The sequence below is a fragment of the Nicotiana sylvestris genome, chromosome 1, assembly GCF_000393655.2.
Source record: "Nicotiana sylvestris chromosome 1, ASM39365v2, whole genome shotgun sequence".
Classification (NCBI taxonomy): Eukaryota; Viridiplantae; Streptophyta; class Magnoliopsida; order Solanales; family Solanaceae; genus Nicotiana; species Nicotiana sylvestris.
In genome coordinates this window covers 164,573,646-164,583,808 of record NC_091057.1, presented here as the reverse complement: position 1 = coordinate 164,583,808, position 10,163 = coordinate 164,573,646, and the positions used below count along the sequence as shown (strand labels likewise).

The 10,163-nt window shown below is 37.8% G+C and overlaps 1 protein-coding gene across 1 annotated transcript; it reads right to left on the bottom strand.

Annotated features, from left to right (window-relative positions):
- Positions 1-597: 597 nt before the first annotated feature.
- On the bottom strand, positions 598-10,163 carry LOC104231190 (probable pectin methyltransferase QUA3). Its single transcript, XM_009784143.2, has 8 exons — positions 9,719-10,163; positions 9,424-9,642; positions 8,424-8,627; positions 8,131-8,341; positions 7,782-8,043; positions 7,234-7,608; positions 6,822-6,917; positions 598-1,073 (listed from the first exon to the last, which is right to left on the bottom strand). The coding sequence occupies exons 1-8, from the start codon at positions 9,926-9,928 to the stop codon at positions 851-853; spliced, it is 1,800 nt and encodes a 599-aa protein (XP_009782445.1). The 5' UTR covers positions 9,929-10,163; the 3' UTR covers positions 598-850.

Genomic DNA, 10,163 nt, shown 5'->3' with positions numbered 1-10,163 from the left:
TAAAACACCTTGGTTATCAGGGAAGAAAAAACCCAGTGATAGAACACACTGATGTTCAAGGTTTAACAGCATGACCTGATATCTCAGAATAGGGACAAACATGCTGAGAACTCTTCCAAAATGACTACCTTAAAACATTATGTTTACGGAGGAATGTCAGAACGAAAATAATCTGGAAATGCCAGTACATATGCAAGGGAAAGTGCTGAATGCGATGTAAAAGGAAAAAACAAAACTGAAAACAGGAAATGAAAGTATTGAACATAGTCAAGGGAAAAAATGAGAAGCCAATGTCATGGCCCCAAAATTCTGGAAGTATGATACAGCAACGAGTTCATAACATGCAGTTTTTGCTAACACCACGTCCACGAGTCTGGTATACAAAAATAGCTGTGCCTAGCTGGTCTTGTTCGAAAATATTGAACAAGCTCCATATGCCTCGGAAAATATTTTCCTTGAAGTTTTAACTTCTATGTTCAAACTGATCCATGCTTTGAGGCTCGAGCTAAGCAAATCAATGCACAGCCAAGCAAATCCCAACCCCACGCCCACCCCCACAACAAAAAATAATAATAATTCTACCAATACTCTTCAAGCTAGAAAAAGAAAATCATTTCATCATTTAACTGAATCTAATAGAAGTGTTTGTAACAGTATGCTATAATTTTTTTACAGTTTTCTCCCACCATCTTTGTACGCTTCCAATTAATTCTACATAAACTAGATAGAAAGAAGAGATGGAGCAAAAAGTAGACTACTTGCATAACTTGAAACATGCCAATTGGCCATAGTAATGAGACAACGAGGAAAAAAGGAGATATACCTAAAAGTACAAAAACAAAAGGTTCAATCAGTGGGATGCAGAAGGTAGCTTCCAAAAATTCTTGGTGGCTACCAGGATTTTCTCCCTCCCATGTGATTCAGGTTCTTTCTCATGAATACTTGCCGTCCATCTTACAGCAGGAGCAATCCGGTCTACTTTGTCTATCACTTCAGGAGAGTCCCGAATTATAACAGTTCCTTCAGGCCGAAGCATTCTATCAATTTCTACCATCAAATCCACAAGGCTACACCTGAAAGAATGTACAAATGGTTCAATCATTATACATCAGAAAGGATTGGTCCAATATTTTCACCAAATATGCTGTATCAGACGCCTATCAATGTTAAATATCACAGCATTGCATCTCTTTCTTTGGTCTTATTCCAGTTCTGTTATCTATTTCAGGAATGAGGGGCAGGGGCAGTATATTCCCTATAAACAACTCAAACACTCAACGTAACTTGTAGAGAAATACATGGTCAATTACAATCTTTAGATTGCACAGAGCATCTCTATTTAACTTCCTGCATGCTAAATGACCCTTAGGGATAAGAAGGCATTTCTATTTAACCTTTTTTAAGAAGCTTCTATGCTACAAACTGAAAAGGTAACAAGTTTACTACATCATTTCCATGCTGTATCATCTCTATCCAGATCAATTATATCTTAGATGCAAGGAGCAGCTTAAAATACAATTTTTTTAATCAAGCAAATAAAATTTCATTAATGATTGGGCAAAAGCAAAAGTGCCCCAATACAAGATCAAGTAAATAAAATGTCAACCTTGATCAACAGATAGCATTAATGTTCAACCTTGATAAGTTATTCGAGGACGAAAACCTAACTACTATTAAGTTGTTTGGAAGTCCAAAGGCACCATCGAAGAAGGATTTATCTTTAAGAAAGTAAATGGAGTGTATATTCCAATAGGAAAGATGCTCTGCTCTTGAGTTGAAATTTGATCAAAGATATCACAAGTTTTTTGCTGTTAGTTTTAACTTTTACCAGAGAGACTACAACATCCATTGGTTGATGTCAGACATGGTCGATAATGAGCTATAATCCACAAGTTGAACTCAGATCATGGTCATTTCCAAAATCTCATTAAGTGTAAATGGTAAAAGCATAATTCCTCACTGTTATCACCTAGCTGACAAATGGTTGCTAAAGTTTATGTCAAATGTTGATCCAGTAACACCAGAAAATGAAATTCAATGTCTACATACAAATAGCTATAAAGCTTCATTAGCACCTACGAGTATGGCCTAGCGGTCAATGAAGCTTAAAACGGACCATGGGAGACTAGGGTCCAAATCCTAGTAGAGGTTAAAAAAAAATTAGGTGATTTCTTCCAATCTCACAAAGCATTGATGGACAGATTAACCAAATACCTATACTGGTGGGAGATAGCTGGTATGCAGTGGATTAGTCAAGGTGCATCAAAGCTAACCCGGGCACTGAGTATTATACTTCATTATAAATTGCAAATAGTTGTTGTATTATGTTGGTTCACCTGCTAAAAGATCATTTTTCTTTTGAAGGGAAATAAAAGCATCTAGCAGATTTCTATTTTGTGGTGGTGTTTGTGAGGTCTTCAACAGTCATATGATCATGATTTGAAGTAAGGAAAACATGAAAGTCTTGCAAATTTTCAGTTTTATCATGCTGGGTGCTATATCATCTACATAAAGTTCCCTTTTATTTGAAAATCTAAAAGTTCAAGATAAAACGATGTGCGTGCATGCGCGTGCATCTAAGCTGCTTTGTGAAAATAGCTGGGCTAACTGAATCCTTCTAAATTCCTGGTGTTTATCTCCTGATCATCTAAACTTTGACCTTTCATTGGGTGTTCTAATGTCTCTTCTTTTTTTTTGGTAACAATCATTTGCTCGCTCCTTTTATTTTGTTTCCTTCCTTAACATTGAGTTTGTTATGGCTATAGTGTATGGATTATTTTATGAGAAGTGTAAAGTGCAGTTAAGGAGTACTTAATATTAAAAATAGTAGTTAGGCAATTAAAATAGTCTTTTATTTTTTGGATGTTTAAGATTATATATCAATTACTGTACTATATTGGCAAACCATAATAATTAGTGACATCCATGTCTCGGTGCTTCAGTTAGAGTATATCATCTTTTAGACGTATTTGTGTTGGATCTGAAGCTACTCTTAATTTACAAGTATTTGCTAAGATGCACCAAGAAGATGCTGCTCTTACCTTCCTTTAAACATGTAGGAAGGCAGAGGTGGATCCAGGATTTGGAGGCTTCGGGTGCCAAGCTAATTTATTTGATCAACTTTGGAAAAAAACAAATACTACTAACTATTTGGCTTTTGGGATTTTAATGGGAGCGGGGACTTTGAAAAGGAAATGTTGTTTTAAGTGTGGGTGAAAAAAACAAATAGTACTAACTAAGATACCAAAAAAAAAAAAAAAGTCATGATTTACTAACAAAGAAAGATATAGTCAACAATAATTAAAGAAAGAAAAATAAATGAACAGTAGTGTCAAAATTTACTGAGAACAAGCTAAAAAGGTTTTAAAAAGTGTTGCTTTTGCTTTAGCGTTTCGAGCAATCTTTTGTTAATCTGGGTGATACTAGGAATATTTATCAGATTTCGTAGATATGCATACATATATAGTTAAGATTTCGAACAAAGCTTGCGGGTGGCGTACCACCCCCACGGGCCTTAGTAGATCCACCCCTGTAGGGAGGTAAGGAAATCCACAGACATATTCAATGCACAGCTACACTTCTATTCTCAAATTATCTATAAATTCTCTTTCCATAATGTCCTAAAGATACACAGGTATTCTATTCAACGTGTCTGAAGCCACATTTTTATTGTGCTCTAGCATGTCAATGACTCTTTAAGTCTTAAGCTTTCTTGGGTTTCTATGTTCTACACTTTTTGCACTTGACCTACATCTACTCCTCGATAATTTAAGCTTCTTTCTTCACAGGTTTTCTGTCTTCTAGCATTTCAAAGACTCCTAAGTTTCTTGGGATCCTAAGCTATTACTGTTGACATCTCTCCCTCCACAAGGTAGGGATAAGGTTTGCGTACACACTACCCTGACCCCACTATGTGGGATTATACTGGGTTTGTTGTTGTTGTTGTTGTTGTTTATCTCCCCCTCCATAATTTAATGCTGTATTTGTTTCAAAATCTCCAGCCAAAAGTTGTAGCAGGAAGTATAATCAAAATATTGGTATTCAAGTCTTCAAGATTAACTGATCTTTCCTAATTAAATAATTCTTTTGGAACCAAGTCGGGACCAGTTCTTGTCAGAGATTCTTTACAAAATTCATTTAGTTTATTAATTAATTAAGAATGTATGCATAAATGTATGTATCAATGTGGTGTGTATTTCTACATTCTGCTCATATTTAAGGCTCAATACATACTTTACCCCTCTACTTGCGGGAAAATCCCTTTTACACCATTTCTTTCTTGTGGGCAACATATAACACACCTTAGCTTGAAACCATAGCTAAGATCCCCTCGGCCTAAGACCTCTTACTCCTGGGAGGTGAATGACACGCGCCACTCACAGTGACACGTATAGAAGAGAAAAGGATACACACCTATGTCCTCCTACCTAAAATTCATTTCTTGTATCTGTAAAATACCATGAGCACTCAAGCTCAACCACAACCCATAGAGCTTAAAGAGGCCAAGAAAGACTCAAGAGCAGTAAATCTTGAGAGAACTAAACTCGCAATTGTCTCATTGTTGATGAAGCAATCAGAGATGAAAACTCCAGTGTGTTTCCCCAACGGTGGAAACAAAGAAAATATTCAAGTATTCCATGGTGATGATATCCTTACCACCAGTAAAGATCCGGCGAAGGTGGAGAAAAATAGAAAACAGAGGGTAAAAGAGGGTATAGGCGGATTTGGGCTTTGGGGGGGGGGGGTTATTTTGGTCCTGAATGGACTATTCCGTGGTAGAAAAGCTTTTGTCTTTAGCTCCAAAGGTGTCAATGCGATGTTCCTATATTCTAGCACACAACCTTACCTCATTTTTTCTGCTTCTCCAGACCACTTGGTCTAGATATTCTCAGGGGTCGTTTGGTTGGAATACGATTTATATCGGTATAAGTTATATTGGGATAAGTTATGCTGGGATTAGTTATGTTGGGAATGTTGTTTATTCATTGTTTGGTATGTTGTATTAAGAATGACAATTGCATAATTTCTAAGAAGAAGGTATAAGTTATACTGGTGCTAATCACCCCACCTTCTATAAGGTATAAGTTATCCCAGTGTTAAAATTAACACTGGGATAACTTATACCAGTGTTAAACCGGTGCTAATTACCCCACCTTCTATAAGGTATAAGTTATCCCAGTTAAAATTAACACTTGGATAACTTATACCTAGTTCGCTTACCAAATAGAGTATTAAGGTGGTATTAAATTTTTATACCACCCTTATACCTTCTTATACCTCATACCAAATGACCCCTCACAGTCCATAAACATTTACTAACAAAGAACCCGAGAAAGAGTTTACAAAAAAAAACAGCACAAAAAAACCCACTTCTTCTAAATTTCCTCCCCTTATAAAGCACACAACATTAAGTTCTTACCTTTAGCCAACTACATTTCCTCAGTCTCACTCTCCTTAGCTTCTGGGTAAAACCAACATGGGTGTCTTAGAAGGTGCCTCTAGAAATGATGAGCCAACTTCTAGGCCCTGGGATTTCCTTCTCTGCAGAGTTTCTTAACGAGAAAACTTCACATCCATGCAGGTGAAAGTGCTAGCAGAGAAGGAGCAGTGTTCTTGGAATTGGGACAATTGACAGTGGTCTTGGCATAGGTGGAAGCATTGTCAGAAATGGAGTAGGTATTGGTGGTGGCAATGGAACAAGTGTTCCTAGAGTTGGAGGAATTGGCTGTGGTGGAGGCATCAGCATAGGTGGAAGCATTGGCAAAGATGGAATTTTCCTTGGAGCCAGGAGGAGGTTGCAGTGTAGGTGACCAAACTTTGAGCAAGGTTTTAGTGTTCCAGGAATTGGAGGAAATTTTCTTTTTTGTTCCTTTTTATATTTTACCTTAATTGGAGAGAAAAAATCGGAAAGATTTTAAGTGTTGGACATGTGCCATCTAAGTAAGGACTCAAATACAACTTTTTACTGTTCACGCGCTTGACTTTTATGTTTCCCATGGGCATGGCACATGTCATTTTAGGGAGTAACCGTTCCACTTTTTACAAGTAGTGGCATAAAAAAGGATGCCCATGAAGAGAGGGTGTGTAAGAGAGAATTTGTTGATAAAGGGTGCGTAAGAGGGATTTACATGCAAGTTTGTGGTAACGTGTGTATTAAGCCTACATTTAACGGTATAAATATAATGGTATTGTTCCAGGACCAGGGTTAAAATTTCAGTAGAGGGAAAACATGATTTGTTTTATCTATTTAAGCATTAGTGGACAAAGTTACTCCGTACATGTGCCGTGGGAGGTAACTGATATTCGGTGGATTAGTCGAGATGCATGCAAGCTAGCCCAGACACAATCAAATAAATAAATAAGTACAATGGTATCTACACATATGATGGTCTTAACTTTAGATCTTAAATATTGTCACCAAGGATATCCAATATATTAAAATTTACTAGATGAGATTAATCACATATAGCCGAAAATACAGACAACTATGTGCCATTTGCAACGAAATATCATGAATAATTGACATGGACACATCAAATGTTGAAAAACTTGACGAAACTAACTGCTTGGACAAACATAGATTGTGTATCTCTTAAAATTACCCATTACTCAATTATCACATAAGATTGGTTTCTATGGACTATTATAGTCCAACATACTTCTTCATTTTCTTAACTAGAAAAGCTCCTTTTCTAAAAATAGGTGAGAACCCTCATATACAAGTCCAGAATTGCTAACTCAGGGAACATCATGTTGGAAATATCTAATTATGGACAACCAGAGATAGAGAGCATCGAAGAATTGAGAAAGGTAAAACATACCTGGTCTTTCCAGAAACGGGATCCTTTATGAGAGATTCTATGGCTCCCACGTGAATCAGATCATAAGTCCGAGGGTATGTTGAGAAAGGCTCACACCTGTGACACGAGCGGTAAATGGTGTTTATTAGTTGAAGAGAGTAATCCATCTGTCCATTTCTCCTATGACTCTCTAAGTTCTCGGATTTGCAAACCATTAGTGGATGACTCTTATTGCAAGGAAAGAAACTTCCAAGCTCCAGACAGAGAGATTAAAGAAAGAGAAAAAGATTTGACAAAACTCGCTGTCTAGCAGGTGGGATTAAGAAAAAAAAGAAAAGACAGAAAAAAGATAATGATCCAGAGTCCAGCTAGCCATTTGTATACACTTTTAAGGATGACCATCAAATATGTGATACAGAAATTCTTGACCTACCAGTCATGATAAACTCCAATAAGGCCTCTGTCAAAAATCACATCAAGTGTTAAAGGCTTATGTGCTGGAACAACATTCATCACCCAGATTGGATCTGATGCTAACGCTGCAGCAAATCCTCCGAAAAATGCATTCATATCCATGACATTGCGAACTGATGAAGTTCCTAGTTTCAAGTTCAATGAACTCTTATAGAATGCAACTCTGCGTGCCCATCTTCTTGAGTCAGCTTCAAACACATCCATTCCATTTTTAGTAACAATTGCCCTAGCTGGAGCTTTTGTCAGCCTCGCTGGCCATTTTGGAATTTTCCCGATGGCATATTCTCCTTTGACAGATAAAGTCCTACTCACACATTTTTTCAACTTGAAGTACCTGCAAATTAATTTGAGATAAAAAAGTAAAGCTAGTTATTTAAAATGCTTCCACCAACAATATGTTTGACAAGGTAAAAGCAGCAAAAGTTTGTTGGAGATTATAGCAAAGATGTAACTGAAGAACATGGAAGGAGAAATAAAAAAGAATAAAGAAATGCATGAATGAATCACCATGCAGCACTTGGATCATCCGTGTTATCACACAGTTCAAGCCCAAATTCATTTTGATTCGGAAGACATGAATCCCCAAGAGGCTTTTTCCAGATGACAGTGTTTCCATCTACAACAATCAGCTCATAGCACAACGATCTGGCCACTGTTTGGAGATCCCCCCACTCCTTATCTTGCTTGGGCCACTGAACAGGAGGACCAGAAATGACAAGGTAGCCGCCGGGACGGAGTAACCTGTCAACTTCGATGAAGTATGTTGCATCTGCATGGCAACAATTCTTCTTTCAGGGTTTCAGACAACAGGTATATAAAGCATGCTGACAATGACCATCAAACTCAGAAAACTCACTATATGCAGTGAAAGGAATCAAACACCGTGAACAATGAACCAAATCAAACGAGAAGGCAGGAAAAGGAAGCCTGCGTGTCCCAAGCATGGCAACAAATGCAGGTATTCCTCGCTCCAAGGCAAACTGTATTTGTGATTTATGTGAATCTCTTGGAGCAAAAGAGAGCGTCACCATGTCTTCGGCAAGTAGGTAGCCACCAAAACTGGCAACCTGCAGCAGGAACGAACGTTAGGGTCTCAGATACCCAGGAACATTAGTACAGATTCTAAGGAACCGAGCAAGAACATCATACCCCACATCCCATATCAAGGGCAGTCCTCAAAACTCCACCAGCAATTGGAATGTACTGTTTAAGTTTCTCGATATACTGCTCTGCCCCGTCAGGAAACATAGTTCCACCACCAGGGAAGATAAAATACGGCCCTTCTTTTTTCATCCATCCTTGGTGCCCTTTCCTGTCAGCTATTTTATTGTAGGGCATATTCTCATGCCATATCTGCGAAGAAAGGGAAGGCTTATTGTGACCATGATTGCAATAATTAAACACTCCAAAAGACAAAAAAAGTGAAACTTGCAATTTTCAACGAATATGGTGCAAGTTATTAAGAACTGCCACCAAAAGAGGCCCACAACTACAGATGTAATGCAACAATTTAAACCGAATCTGCAAGAAAAGAAGAACTAAATTCTTTTAACAAATTGAGAGGCTGAATTACTAAGTCAATTGCCACCAAAAGAGGCCAAAGATTAGGGAAAAGCCACTATCCACGTTAATCTAAAAAGAAAAGGGAAGTACAAAAGAAAACCATTATAGATCCATCTAATGAAACTACAACAAGCAGCACTACGAGTATTCAAGCAAGATCATACATAAGGTACCGATGAGACTAAATCAAAAGGCAACTTAAATGTTGTTCCATGCAGCTAAATCCAGCCCACCTAGACTGAAACAAACCAATCTTGTGATATCACAACTCACTCAAAATGCTGCGCACCTAACATAAATAAATAAATAAAAGTGTCTCATGTAACGGCTTAAACTTTTAGATAAGCTATTCACACATTTCAACATAGTATTAAAACAAGTAGAGGTCTTAGGTTCGATTCTCACAGCGATCCATCAACAAAAATTAGACTAACGGTAGCGCCAAGTGTTGAAACCGAAAATAATAATAAAAAGTCTTTCTTCTACTAACAGTTTCAGACATTTCAAAACACGTTTCTGGGCTTCAGGGGATTGATTAGCTTCAGATCAATTATAACTAGTAAAGATTTAACTTTTAAGTATTTACCTTGTGCAAACTGTCAGGCCAATGAACAGAGACGCGGTAACCTTGTGGGGGTGGAATCAAACAAAGAGGGGTGTCCTTAGGCAAAGGGCAATGCCTTTCCCTATAATAATTCATCTCTCTACTCAACTGGCTATTTAATCTTGGATCCTCACAAGGCATATGATCCACATAGTCTGCTGGGCATGCATCAATACCTGTAGTCTGTCTCCCTGACTCCACCTATTAATTATCCCACAAATTATTAAAACAGATCTAATCCAAACTGAACTGAAAGCATAACAATATGAAATTGTACCTGTGCGACAAGGCGACTGCGCTGACGTGGATCCCCGGAGGCTGAACGAAGCAGAGACTGACGCCCTGAAGCAGCTAAGGAATCACCCAAAGGGGTACATAAAAGAAGGAAGAAAATTAACACTGCTGCAAAGAAAGCTGCTGATACTAAATCAAGAAGACGCCACTGTCGAACATTTCTCTTTGACGATGGTAGATTCAAGTGACCCATTTTCAGTAGTAGCAGTTAATAATAGAAACCTCAAGATCCAACCGCGCACACACTGACACACACAGAAATGGAAATTCGAAGATCTGAAGCATATGTTGAAGTAGATTTTACTGCTTTTAGAAGTGAGTGTTGTGGCTTAAAGGAGCTTGCGGGGAGACTGGAGAGAGAGAGAGAGAGAGAGAGAGAGAGAGGGGATATTTTTATTCTTTTAAAATTCAGCCATTCTTTATGAGTT